The 19,472-nt window shown below is 40.6% G+C and overlaps 1 protein-coding gene across 9 annotated transcripts in view; it reads left to right on the forward strand.

The window, feature by feature from the left end:
* Window positions 1-19,472, forward strand: part of ADAM22 (ADAM metallopeptidase domain 22) — a 115,555-nt gene that overhangs the window by 79,490 nt on the left and 16,593 nt on the right. For 5 of the 9 annotated variants that reach the window (XM_077304183.1, XM_077304178.1, XM_077304176.1 and 2 more), the window contains 9 exons: window positions 121-226; window positions 2,663-2,785; window positions 3,136-3,304; window positions 4,221-4,317; window positions 5,630-5,720; window positions 8,012-8,029; window positions 10,693-10,887; window positions 13,802-13,902; window positions 14,266-14,332. In XM_077304183.1, the coding sequence (XP_077160298.1) occupies window positions 121-226; window positions 2,663-2,785; window positions 3,136-3,304; window positions 4,221-4,317; window positions 5,630-5,720; window positions 8,012-8,029; window positions 10,693-10,887; window positions 13,802-13,902; window positions 14,266-14,332 (967 nt within the window). The remainder of the gene's footprint in view (window positions 1-120; window positions 227-2,662; window positions 2,786-3,135; window positions 3,305-4,220; window positions 4,318-5,629; window positions 5,721-8,011; window positions 8,030-10,692; window positions 10,888-13,801; window positions 13,903-14,265; window positions 14,333-19,472) is intronic. The other 4 variants (XM_077304180.1, XM_077304184.1, XM_077304179.1 and 1 more) reach the window with 3 other exon arrangements.

Raw genomic sequence — 19,472 nt, forward strand, 5'->3', positions numbered from 1 at the left:
CTTCTTCTTCTTCTTCTTATTATTATTATTATTATTATTATTATTATTCCAATTTATTTCCTGCGGGTTCCCTTAAAAAGAAATCCATCATTAACTGAAGAAATGTACTTGTGTTTTTAGATGTGACAGCTGCTGACAAATATTGCTATGATAGACTGAATATAGAAGGGACTGAGAAAGGTAACTGTGGCAGAAACAAAGAAACTTGGATACAGTGTGAAAATCAGTAAGTTAAACTGCAGTGTTTGCAGAGAGACTTCGTTTTATTCTAGAATTGTTTTCCCGAAACTTTGTAGATTATGTATACCTTTCTGCAAAGGAACCAAATCTCAAACCCAGACACCCACATTTGCAATTCCTAAAATATTCTCCCCCACAGTATCTAGCTGCATCTGTTTTTCAAGTAAATTTCATTACTTTTGTTTCCCACCCTTACTTTTGTTTTTTAACCATGTGGAAGTCATCTAGCATTGTAAATGAATGTGGAGAATATTTAGATTTTGGATGCCTTTGATAATGTCCATTGGGATTTCCTGCAAACTACTTTACAACAGATGGACTGTGGGAACAATTTGTTGAAATGGATCCAACAAATATATAAGAAGGTAAAATATTGGTCAGAGGTATGGTCGCTAGAGAGAAAATCGTGATAAATGAAGGAACCAGGCAAGGTTGTCATTTGTCACTGCATTTGTTTGACCTAGTCCCGGAGGTTTTGGCTGGAATCTCAGACATATTGATAGATGATCAGAAATTTGAGATAAGCTACGCTGATGATGTATTTTGTTCATCCTATATTTTAATAATCTTTTTTGGATGCAGAGTATGTTTCATTAATATGAATTTTTGGTTTTGAATTTCTTTTTTTTTCTTTTTCTGTAAAACTTAATAAAAATAGTAATTTCTTAGCAGAGTTCATTACTGTTTTCTCATCACTCTTACTCCTAGAGGCTGAGTTTGGAGTGAGATGCTAGCAAACTGCATTTTTACACCTGAAAGTTGTCCTTTTAGATGGCTTTCTTGTGGTCTGATGGCCGTAGTCTGCAGTAGAACAGTTAGATTTGAGTCCAGTAGCACATTTGATACTAACAAGAATTTTAGGATATACGATTTCAAGATTTTTATCTCACAGCAGCTACTGATTTTCTACCCCAAGCATTTCCCCTCTGCTCCAATAAGACTGGTGATAATATACATTGTAATTTTACATCTTTTAGAAGTGTACTTTACAACAGGGGTAGTCAACCTGTGGTCCTCTAGATGTTCGTGGACTACAATTCCCATGAGCCCCTGCGAGCAATCACTGGCAGGGGCTCATTGGAATTGTAGTCCATGAACATCTAGAGGACCACAGGTTGACTACCCCTGCTTTACAACACCACTCCCACTTCTGAGTAGGATAGAACTAGGGATGTGCACCTCGACTCAGCCACCTTGCGATCACCAAAGCCCGAGGCAGCTCCTGAAGGCTGAGGTGCTGCTCCATGTTGCTGGCCTCCCACACACCGCCTAAGGCTTCAGTGATGGCCAAGGGAGCTGAGCTGAGACGCACTTCTCTAGATAGAACAACAATTTACATTTCTACTCTGCTGTGTCTGACGAAGGGAGATTTGACTTTTGAAAACCTAAATCAGAGTGCAAGAAACCCATCTGAAGGCCAACTTTTAGACAGAAAAACATCAATCCAAGCTCACCCTCTGGGAGCAAGGGTGATGGACAACAGTAATAAACATTGCTCTAAAGTTCCTAAAACCCTTAGTTCTTCACCAAGGTGCTACTGGACTCAAATCTAAATAGTCAAGATCTGTCTTACACATTCATTTGCAATGCTAGCTGGCTTCCACATAGTGAAAAAAAACAAAAAAGCAAAACACCAAGCCCAGTTCTCGGGAGAATTTACATGTGCTTCTGTGGAAGATGTATAGAAAAGAATTCTTCTCACCAGAGGCCTGGTGGTGGGACTGTAGATTAAGCTGGATAAAGGCTTACTGCTGTTTGACAATTTTTCTTTAAAGCAGTTTTTTAAAAGGGCCTTTGAGGACACAATGAAATGGGATGCTTCGAAATCTTTGAATATGCCTCCCAATCGGGATTTTTATTGTTTTGTTTTGGGAAAGGGAAATAGCTACTATGTGGGTACAGTGTGGTGCAGGGAGAATGTGTGTTCTTCTCCCATGTAGGTTTGCTGACAAAACAAAAACAAAACAAAAACATTTCCCAGACAGTTGTCAAGAAAGAGAAGAGAGGGGAGGCAAGCCTTGTTGCCTTTCTCCTGTTTCCTTTCAGAGCTACTGAATATGTGTGCAAGACAGTAGCAGTTGGTCTATCTGGCAATGCTACAGGGTGAAATTTCTCCCTCTGCACTGTTCTCCCAGCTTGTTTCCCTTTAAAACTCTCTTCATTGATCTCTTCGTTTTTGTTGATTGTAATCCTATATATTTCCAAGGGCTATGGTATTCTTTTTTGAGCACTGAGAGTCTGCAGAGGTTTGATGTGGTTTACCTACTTCCTCGCTCTTCCAAACAGTACTGTTTTCTATTAGGCTGCATTTAAACCTATTGACATACACTGTATAACCCGTCTTGAATCTCATTGAGAAAGATGGACTTTAAATAATGCAGATAAAGAAAGAAGCAATTGCCTGTTAAATCTTTCCTTATAGGGATGTACTTTGTGGATATCTTCTGTGCTCCAACATCATTTCTAACATCCCAAGGCTTGGTGAACTTGAAGGTGAAATCACATCATCTTCTTTCCAAACTCTGGGGAAATCCTATAACTGCAGGTAAAATTCAGTGTGATATATACCATGCAAATCTCCTTAAACAGCCTACCAAACTACCTACCTAATCTTGCCAGATTCCTTTCCTTACTGCAGTTCTAATTCCATGTGCCTTTTGTTCACATGGGCCCCGGTTTCACTTTATAGAGGTTAAGAGCTGCCTCTCCATCCTGTTTCCTTCTGTGAAAGCTGGTAGGATACAGCTTTTTGTGGCTTAGACATTCACTAGGAAAGAAAACCAATACTGCAGTTTTCTAGCTTTATCACATTATAAATCTTGAAAGAAAGTAAGAAAATGGTAGTAAAACAGTGAACTTTGTTTGACAGTGAGGTCGTTTTTGTTTGTTTTGCAGTGGTGGTCATGTTAAGCTAGAGGAAGATGCAGATCTTGGCTACGTAGAAGATGGCACGCCCTGCGGCCCTGATAGGATATGTTGGGGACACAAATGCCTTGCTGTGGATTCGTTTAACTTCAGCTCCTGCCCAGGAAGCTCAGGAGGCAACATTTGCTCAGGACATGGAGTATGCTTATTCTTTAGCATCTGAAGAGAGAAACATACATTTCTGCTTCACTTAATGAATACTTTAATGCTACAATTTATTCATTTAATTATTAGAGTTTACCCAGATAGGTCAGCTATATACATTGACATTATCTTCTTTCAGAAAGAGTTACAGACAAGGGGAATACTTGCTCGTGTGCTTAACTTTACAACACAATTATCCTGCTGTAAAGCAATAGAACTGCCCCTCTGTTTCAACCCAGGGTGGTTATTGATGCTCCTGTACGTATTGGTCAGCCCATTCCCTGGTACGTTTTCGTCCGCGCATGGCGTGTTTTCAGCTGCGCATGCACGACATGTGCGGTCGGGCAATCGCCCTCCTTGCTGACGCCGGTCCACAGCCTGAAAAAGGTTGGGGACCACTGGTCTACTGGACTATAAGGCAGTGGATCTGAAAAGGGTAGAATGGGCTTCCTAATGGCCAGTTGCATGTGAATTCAGGAGCTTGACATTCCTACTGACCTTTCTAGGACTGCCTCTTGATAGGGACCAATAAGCAGCACCACAACATACCTGCTATCCATGGTGGAGATCAGTGTAACAATAATTGCTATATTTTCAAGGTTATTAAATGCCCGCATGATATTCTCTCATTTAAGATGAGGGTAATTGAAGTGTTGAACTGCTTATGATTTTACCTGATCATTGTGTAACTATGTTGCGACTCGCCCTGAGCTACAAGTTATAAGAATAAAGATTTATTTATTTATTTTGCCCCTTTGACTTTTGATTAGGAATTAATGTTGCAAACTGAGCATGAGAGCAGGTGGACCCTCTGTCTCTATACCAACTATGTCTATACCGACAAGCATGCTTGTGATGAGAAGCATTCATTTGTGTGTGTGTGTTTTTAAATGGGTTTTGTCTTTCTGTAGGTTTGCAGTAATGAGATACAGTGTGTCTGTGATCCATTATGGGCAGGTGAAGACTGCAACACCAGCCTTGCAGAACAGAAACATATTACCCCTCCAGGTGAGATGCACGGTTGCGCAATGATATTTATACGCCTCTTTGAGTTCCGTGGATTATGGTAAAAGCAGGATATAATGATTTTTGAATAAATAAATATCTTACTGGGGTGCATATAGGCCCCTGAGTGCCTCCTCCTCCAACCGGCTTACCTGTCTATCCAGTGGCCAGCCAATCAGCTTCACCCCCCCCCCCGACCACCCCGTCCTCTTTCCACTTCCCTCTGAGGCTCGGAGGCTTCAGATCCCTGCTGTGTGAGAGCTGCCCCTGCCAGTGAGGTCCTGGCGGGCGAGGAAGGCCATCCGCATAGTTCTTCTACCCCACGCAATCTAGTGCCTGTTGTATTCCTGAATGCAATGGGCTTGGTCCCTCGTTTTTAAATAAAATGGTACATTCATTTGTTGTCCAAATAGGGCCTCTGCGCATCTGCTATTTGCAAAAAAAACCCAAAACCCCAAAATGGCTGAGAGCTCTGAACATAACACTCCACTGAGTCATGAAAATAAATTTTATCAGATGTCTCTGCAAGGCATCCACCATTCCGACACTAGTTATAATACTAGGTTTTGTATTAGAAGGAATTAAGTGGGAGGGGTGGAAGACCAGGAGAAAATTGTCTGAGCTGAGTAATGCGACTCAAACATCAGAACATAGAATTTTCTTCAACGAATTAGTCCAGTATCCCTGGGCTGCAAGAAGGTTATTTCGGAAATTCATACCTCAACCTTTAATACATGGGTGATGTTGTGCTGCATCGCTGCTCCGTTCTTGGCTTGGGGCAGGTTACCCTGCCTCTTTCTGGCTCTGCATGGGGGGAGCATTTGGCCTGCTGCACCCTGTCTGCCCCGGATGTGTGCTCCCACATGGCAGCCAGGGTGGTGAGGGTGACATGGGCCATTTCTAAAAAAGGAATGTGTGTAACAACACAATATCATGTTCTTATAACAAAATAAAAAATGTCTCAGGCATGGCTGGGAAGAAACCAGGGCAGGACGGCCTGATTCTTCTGCAGATGCATGGCCCAGACCCAGCACAGGCCCAGCTGACACATGGGGCAAAAAGGGGAACATGAAGGTATCTGTGTTGCCTTGCCACAGGGCAAATGAGTGCCTGAGTCAGGCAAGGCCTAAGGTGGCCCAGGACCAGTGCTTGCATCATGCTGAAATGAGAATTATCCCTGCAAGAGAATGAGCAGTGAGTTGGGCCAAATTCCTGGTGCAGAAATGGTCCTATTGTAGCAGATGTTTTAAGGAGCTTTGTGATTGTATGAACTTTTTCAAAATGCACTGTTCTCAGATTATTTTCTTTTATCCAGGTGTGGCTAGCACAAATATTATTATAGGTGCCATTGCTGGTATCATTTTAGTGTTGGCTCTCATTCTGTGCATAACTGCTTGGGGCTACAAGTAAGTAATTTATATTTTTTAGTACATTAAAAATACGAACCACTTTACGTGCTAGCAGGTTGCTGTATTCCCAAACTATGTAGAAGGAAGAGAATGTTAGACATGATGATGAGGAATAACATTTTAAATACCTCTGGGTAACTTCCAAGTCCACTTCTCTGCAAACGTTTACTTGCTCATCCCATTAGAAGTGTTGAATAAAGTACTACCTACTTTGATGCCAACTTCATCAGAAAAATTATGTATTGAATCCAAATATTATGTTTTACTAATGACCTGGAAGCCAACTCGGTGTCGTGGTTAAGAGTGGCAGCCGCTAATCTGGAGAACTGGATTTGATTTCCCCCCTACACCACATGAGGCCAGTAGGGTGACCTTGGGCCAGTCACCACTCTCTCAGCCTCACCTACCTCACAGGGTGACTGTTGTGGGGAGAGGAAAGGCAGACAATTGTAAGCCTTTGGATAGTAACGGACGGGGTACAAAAAGCCAGCTCTTCTTTCTCTGTTGAAACAGACCTTCTTGGGTGGAATAGGGTTCCTTGCATGGAAGGAATCTTGAATCCAACCCTATATTGGTCAACAACAACAACCATTTTCCATTACAGCTCTTCCATAGATTGAGTCCTGTGTGTTTTTAATTAAGTCTTAATTGCACACCCACATTGAAGTGTGTCCAGAGCACAATTAAATGGCAACTGACCCAGGCAACTTCCTGAGCACCAACCTTAAAAGGTGCCTGTCACCCCACTATCTGCTCAACAAAGTGAAACAAATCGTACTAACCAAATTGACCAGGGTTAAGATTTTAAAGCTGTCACTTATGGAGTAAGTCTGTTTAATACTTGCCTATCCCATACTGGTACACAGTTTACTGGTGCACAGTGGTGTACATCTCTGGTGTACATCTCAGTTATTCTTAACATGTAAAAAGCCATCATTTTTGTTTACGTATAGCCTGAATACAGAGTTGACTGTGCTAACTTACAGTCTTTTGTGTAGAAGGTGGCACGGTAGAGCACGATCTCATAAGCTAAGCAGGGTTAGAATGTGGAAGGGAGACCCCCCCCCAAGGAGGACTTTAGAGAGGAAGGCAGTGTGAAACCACCTCTGCTTCTCACTTGCCTTGAAAATCCTGTCCTGGAGTTGAGATAAGTTGGTTGCAGCTTGACCGCACTTCAGACACACACATACATAAATCTTGTGTGTATTTCATACACCAAAGTAAAAAAAAAAAAAACGACTATGGAAACAATAAAAAATAAGGTATTCCAAACCAAACCACCTCAAAGAAGGAAGTGCCAGAGGTTCTCCTCACCAAGGGCCTGAGTGTGCCTGTCTAAATATGGCCATTACAATGAAACAGTATTGCCCAACAAGAGAAGATTACTATTAACTATTCTGAAAGTGCATCTTCTTGAAATCACGAACATTTTGGGTAAAGTGTATTGCGTAATCAGCTTCTTCAGTTCCATACATAGCAACAGCATTAATACTTCTTATGAACAAAGGGTGTGGGGAAAATTAATAGAGATATTATTCTCCCCTCATTCTTGACTAGTAATAGATTCAAGAGAGGCTAAAGAAAGTACTTGGCTCACTGCTTCATTAACTGTTGTTCACTGCCATAAGACTGAATGGTCATCGTTTTAGAGGGCTTTAAAGAAAGACCGGACATATGAATGGGAACTAAGTTTATTGGCAATGATAGCTGAATGGAACCTCCTGGTTCATGGGTCATGTGCCTCTGAATAGCCGTTGCTGGGGAGCAGGGCAGAGGCATGTTGCCTTCCAGGTCTTGGTTATGTGCATCCTCAAAATATCTGGCTAGCCCTGCTGGAATGCAGGAGCAGGTGGTCCGATCCAGTGGGGATCTTCTTGTGCTACATCAGTTTGTGATGTAAGATAGCCGTATAAAAATAGCAGAAGAGATTATGCTCTTCCTTCTTGTTAAAAAATTGTGCTCCATGTGGCTTATCAAGCAATATTTATACACTTTCAATAAAGCAGAGATTACTTTTCCCCAAGCAGGGCTTTCCTTTCCTACACGTAGATTACGTATTTCAAGCATAAACAGATGCTTCCTTGCATGCATTTCCCCCACAATGTTATGAAATATGTTTTCTTTTCCCCTTTCAGTGACAGTTTGCTTAGTAAAAAAAAAAAAGAATAATAGTCTATTTCTGTTAGGGCTTCTTTAATATTTGATATCTTTTTGTTTATAACACTGAATAGAGTGATAGCAAAGACGGTGTGGTAACTCACTCTTTCTCTCTTCCCTCCTCTTATAAGAAACTATCGAAGACAGAGGTAGGTGAAAAAGCAGTGTGGCTACATTGCCCGAGCAGGCTTGGAACGGTGGCCCCTATGTTCTGTTTACCTGGGGATATGCTTATTTCGAGGAAGTCATATTTCAGGGATGGACTGCAAATTAGCCAGGCATTGTTGGCAGAAGGTCCCAGGTTCATTCCTTGATGTTTCCCATTAAATAAATAACCTTTGGTAGCTGGTGTAGCCAGTACAAAGGAGAACATGCAGTGATCTGAGTCTGCACAAGGTAGCTTTGTATTTTGTAATAGGGCTCAGCTGCCTTTCTCCATTCAACTCAGTTTGAAGGTCTTTGTGCTTTTCCCCTCCGATTTATTTATTTCTTCTCTTCGTGGCAATGTATTCTGCCTGAAGACTTGGATTCACACATTCTATTAAACCAGGGGTAGTCAAACTGCGGCCCTCCAGATGTCCATGGACTAGAATTCCCAGGAGCCCCTGCCAGCGTTCGCTGGCAGGGGCTCCTGGGAATTGTAGTCCATGGACATCTGGAGGGCCGCAGTTTGACTACCCCTGTATTAAACACACACTTTAAAGATGTGTTTTCTATTACAGCTTTACTTTCTTAGGAGCCATAACGCTCCACTTTGTTTTCAGACCAAATTAAGGTTTGGCTACTGTGTAACAGCCCTTCCCTAAGATTTTTCAAATGACCCTTAGACTATAATAATGCCTGAAGGGAACTTGCATCAGACTTTGCCTTTGTTCAGACTCAGGCTTTGTTGCCAAAGAGTAAGAATGTCAGCTAATGCCAATAGCCTGAGGTCCCATTTACATCCATAGAACTACCACTTTTCTCTTGTATGCATGGAGTTACTTAAAACCAGTTTTCTTTTTCTGGAGTAATTCTAGAGCAGTGTTGTTGTCCCCCAATTACCCACTGTTCAGGTTTTCCCCTTGCTTTTTATTAATCTTCCCCAAACCTGGTTAGAGACGATGTTTTGGGAACAATGAAAACATGTTTGCACGTGGTGTTGGACCAGAAGGTGAGCATTTTTTGCAGGTTGTCCCCCCCCCCAAGACTTTTCCTTGACTCAGCCTATAGTTATTGACATTTTCCCTTCCTGCCATCAGGGGGCTTTTCTGGGTATTTTTAAAAAGTGATTGTTATTTTGCTGTAGCATTATAATACTATAGCATTATGACAATTGCCATTTAAAAAAAAAAGCTCAGTGGTGACATAGGGAAGGAGAGAAACCATTGAGGGGGGGGAGTCAGGCAAAGTGTAAGAGAAACTGCCATGTGGATGCTCAACTGCTGAGCATTTGCAGTGGCAATGAGAGTTTACATGCAGAGTCATGGCCATATGGAAGCAGTCCAGGAGTGGAATTACATATTGATTAAATGTTTCCTTCCCGGTACACAGTCAGAGTCCTCCTTTATCTTCCCATGAATTCAGGATCCAAGGAAAGGGAAATGTGGAAGCTCAGATGAGAATTTGTACTGTTTACACTTATTTCCCGCTCCCATGACATTGTGCCATCTATTCCGCAGCCACCCTCTTTTGTACAAGAGAATGTTGTAGAAATTCAGGAGTGTTTTCTGTTCTTTAAAAAGCTGTAATAGATATACAACTTTACATTTTCTCAAAAATAATTTCCCCAAAAATCTAGTTCAGGCTAGATTTTAGCTCTTTTAGCTTGTCAAAATACTAAAAAAGACTTCTTTTTGTGGTGGGAAGGGAAACTGCATTTCTACAGTACCTATTAGCTGTAAAATAGATATCTGCTGTAGTGAATTAACTGGCACACTGCCAGACTATTACTTGGAAACTAAAGATAGTACCCTTTAAAAAATGCTTACAGAATCTACTAGCTGTTAACATAAATTTTAAAAATGTTGCTTCTTTACAGGTAAGAAGTATACCTTGATTTTAAGTAAATCCATTTAAATTGATCCCTGTAATTAAACTTTATAGTTTTCAAAATTCAGTCTTTTTATAACATTTAAGTAAATCTTGCATGGGAGGGGGTATCTGTTCCCTCCTCGTCTCCCTATGTCTCAACCTCGAGGGATCTGAAACAAACAAAAAAAGCTTTGTTGGGGATGAGAATGCACAAAGAACCTATCTTATTGTATTTGGGTTTTGTTTGTTATTTTCAAAGGAAGGAGCAAGTCATCCCTTGGTTGTCTTTTCTGGCTGTTTGGAAGGAGGGAAGAAGGAGGCAAATGTCTATCTGGTCACATGTCAACTTTAGGAGAATCCACTCAACTATCAACAGGTCACAACTGGAGGTCTTCCAGTGGTAACCTGTTAATTACCAAAGACTTCTGTACAGATTCTTTCAACTGGCCATTTGTTTGGAGGGAGGGGGAACCAGGTGGGAAGAGGCAGGGTAGAAGTGAGAAGATGTGATCTCAGTACCTAAGCGAACCCCATTCTCTCAACCACAAAGATTCCAAATCAAATGGTTGAAACTGTTGATTGCAGAAGCCTTAAAGATGCTAATTGCTATTTTAAGGTGGATATTGTAAACCCATTTCTTTGTTTGTCTGAGTTTTTTTTATTTGCATAGTTGTGTGACAAAATATCTTAGTCTCATCTCTTAACTCTTTTTCTCCCCTCTGTGCTGAATATATATGTTACATATATTGGGTATCTGCATGTTTTTGTTTCTGACTTGAACATGTTCATTATGCTTTAGACAAATTCCTCAGGGAGATTATGTAAAAAAGCCTGGTGGGGCCGACTCCTTTTATAGCGACATCCCTCCTGGAGTCAGCACAAACTCTGCGTCTAGTTCTAAGAAGAGGTCTGCTTTTCTGTCGCATTTTCAGATTTCTACCTGTTCCATCACACATTATTCCATTAGTCAGAACCTTTCATTGTTTTGCAGCAGGTTTGATTACTTCCTTCCTTCCTTTTGTGGAATTGTGTTTAAAGTGATGTCCTTCAATCTTTGATTACTGATGATCTGTATCCTCCATCTTGTTCTGTGCAAAAAAGTATATATATATTTTGAGTAGTAAAAATCAGATGGGAAGAAATATCATTTCCTGGGATATGATATTTCAGCTTAGCCACCACACCTGAGGTTAGTGATAACCATGCATTTGGTTGTAACCTTAGTGATCTGATCTTCATATCCATGCTTGGAAGCAACGTTTTTTGCTGCTTGTGAAATGAGCCAGTTCATAATCAAGCAAAACTATTGCAAACAATTGCCTGTATATTACGATCAAGTAATCAAAGAATGGGAATGTTGTCATGCATACATTAACTGTTATGAAATGTAATGGATTAATAGAAATGTTAGAACATGGTGCTGAACTTTATCCTTGAGGTTCTGTGCTTTTTGTGTCTAGCAGCATACCCAGTTGACTTGCCCACTTTGTGTTTGTCTCTCTACTGGCGGATGAAGGCCTGATTCAGGAATGCGGTAACCAATATGGGTGGCAATACAGCCACATGGCCTGCTACTTCGCACGAGTAGTTACTTTTCGCAAGTGACTTCTCGTGTGGTTGGTTGGGCCATGGTTGAAACAGAAATGTCGGACCTACTTGAGAAATAGCTTCATGCCAACAGGCTCGTGTTTATCCGTATACTCATATGATTGTATAATGGCTGACTCTCTGTGGAGGGTACTGCATCATGGATCAGACCCTAGCCATATTTCTTTGATTCTACCATACCTTAATCCAAAGCCCCCTGGGCCATGTCTAAAGCCCCAAGTGAGCATAGGTTTCTAATACGCTTTGGTACAGGGATATATTCATAGCAGGGCATGAGCGTTTTAATTATGAACCTAAAGCTTTGTGCATGAGGAGGGACAAGCATAGCCCTTCCAAGCTCTAGACTTGCATGCGTGCTGCATCATTGTTAAATGCTAACTGCCAAAGGTTAAGCAATGCTTTGTTCAGCTGACCCATTGTTGCTCCATTTCTGAGAAAAGGCATATACTCCATTTTAAACTCGTGGGCTCATCTCCGTGCATGTAATTTTTCACGGGTAGCTAACAAGGTCATGTTGATTTGTAACTTTTGTTGTTTAACAGTAAGGTTTTCAATTGTGCAATTGTGCAATTGCTTTTTAACCAGCATCTTAAAATTTACAAGAATAAAACTAATAATTGGACAGGCCTCAATTAGTCCATTTGATAAGGTCAGGGTTTTTTTTTTATAATGTTCAGATATTTTACTCTTCTGAGGCTTTTCAAATGTGAAATTAGGGAAAAGAAAAGTTAGATGATTATTTAAAGCTTTGTGTATAGCAGTACAACAGTGTACATTTTTAAAGAATTCAGATGTTTTATTTATTTATTTTTATGTATTATTATATTTATATACAGCCCTCCCCTGAGGCTCAGGGCGGTTTACATAAAACAGGGAAACAAAACTGATAACTCAATGCATCTGTGAAATTATTACAATTTCACCAATCCCCCAATAATTCTCCTTCTTTAAAATGATGCAGTTTTCCACTGATAAAGTTTTCAGATAGCTAAATCAATATGTCTTGGGGAAAATGACTTTCCCAAGATTTTGACTTTACATATGTACACTGGAGCGAAATTTCATTCCTTCTAAGAAGTGGTGGTTTGACTTTTAAAATGGGTATTGCTTAAATTTCCTGGGTTTATGCTGAATGTCTTTTCTCCCCTCCCCCATATTTTCATGTAGTCCTCATTTCAGTCACTTGTTTGTTCTTTAATGTACAGCACTATGAACTTCTTAAGGTCTGTCTGCACTAGAATGTTGGATGCCTCTTTCTTTTGTCAGTTATCTGCCACATTTAAAACAGGCCCATTGTTTGTATAAGAGGTGCTTATTTTCAGAACGCAAGTTGATATCAGGAATCAGACATCAGTCTCGGGTAACAGCTGCTGGAATAATGAGCAGTTAAAGTTCCATTGGGCCAGTCTTTGTGACTCCTTTATATCTACAAAATCTGGTGGAGGCAAGAACACAAGGAAGATATTAGAGACAGCAAAATAGTACTGACACATGTATGATTATCTTGCAGTTACGTATACAGAAGGATCAAGCAGTGGAACAGTCAACACGCCTTTTCCTCCTCGGAATTTAGGATTAGTGCACATGCCCGTTCAGGGACGTGAACTTTTTCTAAGTCAAAGGGCGTGATTGGCAGGCAGGTTTGAATTCAAGGGCGTCACAGCTTAGAATGCAGAAAACGTCATTTTCTTCCTGGCTTTCTTCTGGAAGAACAAAGCAGGAAAAGAACAGTCTCAGCTATTTAGTTTGATTATGCAGGGAGGAAAATGAGACTGGAGTACACTTCAGGGGGAGGAGAAACATGTTTCCTGCTCTTGTTCCTATATATTTTCAATGATGCCTTCAGAATTCCAGAGCCAGTTTCAAAGGCCTCTATGATTAACCAGCATCTAAATGTTTGCAACTTTCATTGGGGTTCTGTAGTATCTTTATGTTGCTGCCCATGTACTTGTCAATCAATCTTGTGCAACCTCAGGTAAAATAGAAACAAACAGCAAGGTGAACCACAAGCACTAGTATAACAGAATAGCCTAGCACCTATAAATGGGTCCTGTATAACAGATACCTGCTTAACAGTAAGTGGGCAAAAGTTTTTAGTAAACAGATATATATTAATAATTTGATAATAAAGGACAAATTGCTACAGTACCCATGCAACTCAACCCAAAATACATGGCCTGTTATTTTAGGCAGACCATGATGTTGTAGACAGACCTTTAAAAGGCTAATTAATGATGGAATTACTATAAATTCATCTGCCAGAGTCAACAACCAAATGGAAATCTTGCTATTTACTCTAGGTCAAACGGATTATCTCATTCATGGAGTGAAAGAATCCAAGATGCAAAGAACCTTTCGGACATCTGTCAAAATGGGAGACCAAGGAGTAACTCATGGCAAGGTAAGAAAAACTGCTATCTGGCAGCTTTTGTCACCACCACACCACCACAGCACTGATAAAGCTGTTCTGATCAAAGCAGTATTATCAGGGCTCTCTCAGCCTCACTTCCCTCCCAGGGTGTCTATTGTGGGGAGAGGAAAGGGAAGGCGAATGTAAGCTGCTTTGAGACTCCTTCGGGTAGAGAAAAACGGCATATAAGAATCAACTCTTCTTTTATTTCTATATCACAAATTCATATTGACAGTGCGCTTGTAAAAGAAAGGGAAGAGGCTGTTTGTGGAAGAGAAGGGGAGGGGAGAAAACGGCAAATGCCTCCAGAATGCTGAAGTGTTTTTAGCTATCTTCTCCTTTGTTCTCTTTCAGGTAATATAGGAGGAAACAGAAAGAAAGGCAAAGGCAAAAGATTTAGGCCGCGATCCAATTCAACTGAGTAAGTTTGGCCTTTTAATTTAAAGAACAAAGAAGCTGCCCAACTGATCATTTCATTTATTTTGAGGTTATTTGAAACAGGCCCTTCAGATATTACTTCTGTTCCTTTTCAAAGTGCTGACAGGTTATGGTGAGGTAACCTTTTTTTTTTTTTTTTTTACTAATGTTCAACAAAATTAAATAATTCATCCCTCCTCCCTTAGATTTCTTTGCAGGGCTAGCTACCCAAGATCACAGTCTCCTCACTGCCTCCATATATTTTATATTAATTATTTAATCCAAATTCAGCAGGATTTTTAATGAAAATAACCACCATTCTGTGTCCCTTTTGTGAGGAAAGCAACACAATATAGTTTGTTTCTTCCTCTTGAAAAAAGTGTGTGCGAGTTTAATTTCTCCATACTTGAATGTCATTTAAACCAAAAGCATACTCATGAATCATTCATCTTAGGCGTTTCCCAGTTCTTCACCATTTATTGCCCAATGAACTATAGACAGCCTTTGGAAAAACAACTTTTAGCGATATGTTCAAATACTCTTAACTTTTGTGTCACCCAGTTCAGAACTATGAATGCATTCTGTGCACTGCTAATTCTTTATTATGTGGCAGATATTGAGCTTCCATTTAAGTATTTTACTCATATTATTGGACAAGCATAAATGCATGGGTCACTTTTCATATTAAGAAAACCCAAATTAAGCCTTTGTATTTTGATATTATTTGGCTAAGTTAAAAAATTCCGAAGAGTTTGAGGTGGGTGCTACATTTTTCATCAACCATGGCATTGATAATTTAAAGTGCAGTTAAAATGGTTGGATAGCAAGAGTTACAAATAATGAAGCAAAAGTTACAACTAATAAATCAACAGCAACATTCTCAAATCTCACAGCAGAGATAATCATTTAAATCAGGGGTAGTCAACCTGTGGTCCTCCAGATGTTCATGGCATTTGCTGGCAGGGGCTTATGGGAATTGTAGTCCATGAACATCTGGAGGACCGCAGGTTAACTACCCCTGATTTAAATGACACCATTTAGTTTTCAGTAGTTCATAAACTAAAGGGCAAGAGATTTAGCACTGACTCTTTTTACCATTTTTTTTCCTGTGCAAAAGCTCGTTTCTTGTTTCACAACACAATCCTAATTATGCTTTCTTGGAAGTCTCACTGGGTTTCCTAATAAGGATGTTTAGGATTACATTCTAATTAAGCCAGCCACGGGACCAACTGGATTGCAAGTTACAAATTCATTGCACACACTACTCAAGAAGGAAACTCAAAGTGAAGGATTCATACAAATCCAAGAACAAAGCTGCTTATTGAGACTTCATGTCAGCTTGAAGTCAAGTCTGAATAAAACCTCATTTACCTTACCTGTATATAATATGACTCTGAGCTTTTCAAAAGTAGAAATAATACAGTGAATATTTAAAGGCAAAGGCATAGGATAAAACCAATCACTTCAGAGGAAAAATTGTCTTTCCAGAAAGGCAGTGGCCTTTGATACTTTTTAGGTTACTTTTGCCTGTTGTTATTACTCCAGGAGTTGACCTGCCACCATCAAGAGAATTACCCCTCCCTCCTTTTCTGGTTTGATCCTCACACATCAGAAATTTAGGATCTACGTGATCATGAGGGTGAATTGGACACGTTTGGAATTTCTGTTCCTTTCCTCCTTTGCTTTCCGTCTTTTATTCAGCACTGAAAGAGTGGTCAAGATAACTCAGCTGTTCTCAGCATTGTGGATAGGATTTTCTAAGCAGTCATTCCTCATCACAAAAGCATGAATAAAATAAATCTTTAATAATTAAACATAAATTCTAGATTGATAATTGGGAATAATCAGTAGACAGGGGCAGAATACCATGAACAGAAATATGAACTGTTAACTCGATAACTTAATTCTGAACTTACTATGAGCCTCAGCACACCCCTCCTTGTAATGCCCAAGAATGAGCATCTTGGCATAGTTTGGCAGGACCTATCGGAGTTCTTGACTCAAGTATGGACTATGTTTTTGACAGCCAACTCCCACCCAGATTAACAGTTTATTGATTTTTCTGCAATCTTGAAATTCCCTTTTTAACCAAATCGCAATTTAGGGGTACAGGCCCAAAGTTGCCCTCCAAGCATGATCTTGACCAATCGCTGCAAAAATGTGGACAACAGATTTGGATCACAGAGCTTGACATCCTTTGGTTAGCTTATAGATCCCCATATACCTATATCTCTCTATACTAAGAGTGTAATGTGGGGATTTAATTCTCTCAGTTCTCTCAAATAAGCCTCTGTTATTCCACAGCAATCTACACACATACACATGTATGCACACACCCACACCCACAGAGGGAGGGAGAACAAAACTAGTACACTGAATTCTGTTTGGACATTTAAAGTGTATGTGCTCTTAATGGGCCTCCTAGAGCTGCCCCCTCCAGTTTAAGTACTGTTCCACCTTTTGTTTACATTCAGTGGCTGGCAGTGTGATTCTGTAACTCCCTAGCATAAATGCCAAGTGGCACCAGTTGCAGGATAGAGGAGATAATGCCCTTCTTCACTGAATTCTGGCAGCCTTAGCCTACCTGAGCCTAAATTCCCCTCATGTCATGGCTACACCAAATGGCAAATCATGCCAGTCAGTGCAGGCAATTGCTAGTATCTTTACGATCACTCACTTAGCCTTTGTTTAATTGCTTTAAATCATCATACTCAGTTTTTATTACTGTGTTGTTATAGGCGGGAAGCCTGAGTCTAAGAAAGATAATTCAAAATGAGGTGTTTACCTTTCTCAGTTAAGAGGAGAGAAGATATTGGTTTAGATAGAGCCAGTTTGCTGTAGTGGTTAGGAGTGCGGACTTCTAATCGGGCAGGCTGAGTTCGATTCTGCGCTCCCCCACATGCAGCCAGCTGGGTGACCTTGGGCTCGCCACGGCACTGATAAAGCTGTTCTGACCAAGCAGGAATATCAGGGCTCTCTCAGCCTCACCTACCTCACAGGGTGTCTGTTGTGGGGAGAGGAAAGGGAAGGCGACTGAAAGCCACTTTGAGACTCCTTCGGGTAAAGAAAAGCGGCATATAAGAACCAACTCTTCTTCTTCTTAAACAGAGTCTTCTGGCTATCATAATAATATATAGCGAGCTCTAGTAATCCCAGGGAGTAAACCAAGTATTGCATGCAATAATCCCAGAGTTTGCAGCATATATATGCTGGTATGGGTGTGTTGCTTGAAGAGATGACATAGTTCATTATTCAATCTTCTTCTTCAACAGCAACTGTGTAGCACCATTTGTAAAACTGCCTCTGTCCCCTGCTACTGGGCACAAACATGTTCAGACTCCAAAATATCTGGCTCAGAGGCAAGTGTGTATGAAGCTTGTGAATAGCTTATTTGGACTGATTTTGTGTCTGTGAAAGTGGAGATTTCATTGCAAACCATAGTCTCTATAAGCATAAAGAGTGTAGAAGTATTTATATATATATATTTTTAATGGGGGATAAATAGTAAAAAAAGGATTCAGCGTGACCTCCAGTCCTTATTGTACCTTATCTTTTCCTTTTCTACCTGCCTGATTGAGAAATCATGAGTAGATTCACCATTAACAGGAGCAACATCAACGAAAGGAGATTTTCAGTCTTAAAAGAACATATTTTACACGGGACACATTGGATACTTATACGTTCATCTTTGTGGCTTCAGCCAGCCACAAAGAAGAAAATTCTCAAGATTTCTACCACTTTCTAAGGCTTCAGGAGTGCTCCCACTCCTCTCCAGTACACACTGGTATTTTTATATCCAGATTAGCTCATGGTAGAGGTGGGGAGAGCACTATATTTGCCACTGTGGGAAAATGACCATCTGTGATCTAACTTGCCCATTTCCCCCCCAAGAATATCTTTGGTGAGATAACACTTGTCTTTTATTTAGTGGGATGGCCTTGGGGAGCATGGCACAAACATAGCCCAGAAAGATGATCATGAGGACTATCTGGCTGGCCTGGGCAAGTTGTGGCCTGTGTTAGGTGCCATCAGTTCATCCCTAAAGACTGCCAAGAAAGGGCTTCTTGCCTTAATGTTTTCCTTTGGGGAGAAAGTGTTGGGAATCTTGGATGAAGACCAGCCTGTTTAGAAGGTCAGATAACTGGAGGCCTTCATTGGAGTCAGTGCTCCTTGTATCTCTGTTGGAACTGGAAGCACTTTTGGCTTTGAAGCTGGCACTGGTTCCTTGGAGTGCAATAAAAAAGTTAATGGTAAATCCATGCAGGTGTGCAGGTGCACATCCCTCCCTCCTTTCCCACTGTGGCTTCTGCTGGGTAATGTAGGACTGAGGGAGAAGCACTCTCCCAACTTATGTCATGTGCTGATTTAGCCAGGAAAACACCAGCAAGCATCAGAGGGAACAGGGAGCACTCCTGAAGCCTTGATCGCTTGGAAGTTGTTCTGTGGATGGCAGTGTGAGCTAAGCCCTTTTTCTTGCTGGCCTGATGTGTAATTTTTCACTCTCCAGCCTGGAAATCCTGCGTTGTTGCATGTTGCGTGCCAAGCCAAGCAATTAGTTTTCTTTCAAGTATAGCCTTAAGGAAAGTTTTACCAATTTGATGTAAGGGGTTACAATATACCAATGATGTCTGATTCACAGTGGACACCTGATTTAATCCTCCAACCTGGCATGACACTAAGATATGACAGCAGGTTAATTGTAAGAAAGAGAAGTAAAATTGTTTATAACTGGTATTAAGAAGCCTGAAAACTTTCTTGGGCCGACAGTTGCATGCTTTGTTTCCATGTTAACTTTCTCTTTTCTCATTTATGAAATCCAGATCAGGAGTGCTTCATGGTTACCAAATGAGCGTTTCCAATAAAAAGTGTAGGTTAAAGGATTAGGCGTTTTCCCCCTTGCATGAGCCAATTAAGATTTGAAAGATACAAATTAGCGCATAGAGTTCCGCCATCAGCTCCCATTGCTTTTGCCGGCAATTTTGTCTTGCAGCTACGCTTTTAACTTTTACTTTTCAATTAGGAACTGACATGGAAAACATAAAGCACTCCTAGTTGTTTCTTGGTCTTAAGTGTCTAATTTAGACACAATCTTTGACTTCCAGAGAATTCAAACTGCTCCTTTGGGACAGAGCTTGGGAGACGGA

Source organism: Paroedura picta, chromosome 11 (assembly GCF_049243985.1).
Source record: "Paroedura picta isolate Pp20150507F chromosome 11, Ppicta_v3.0, whole genome shotgun sequence".
In the NCBI taxonomy this organism is placed as follows: Eukaryota; Metazoa; Chordata; class Lepidosauria; order Squamata; family Gekkonidae; genus Paroedura; species Paroedura picta.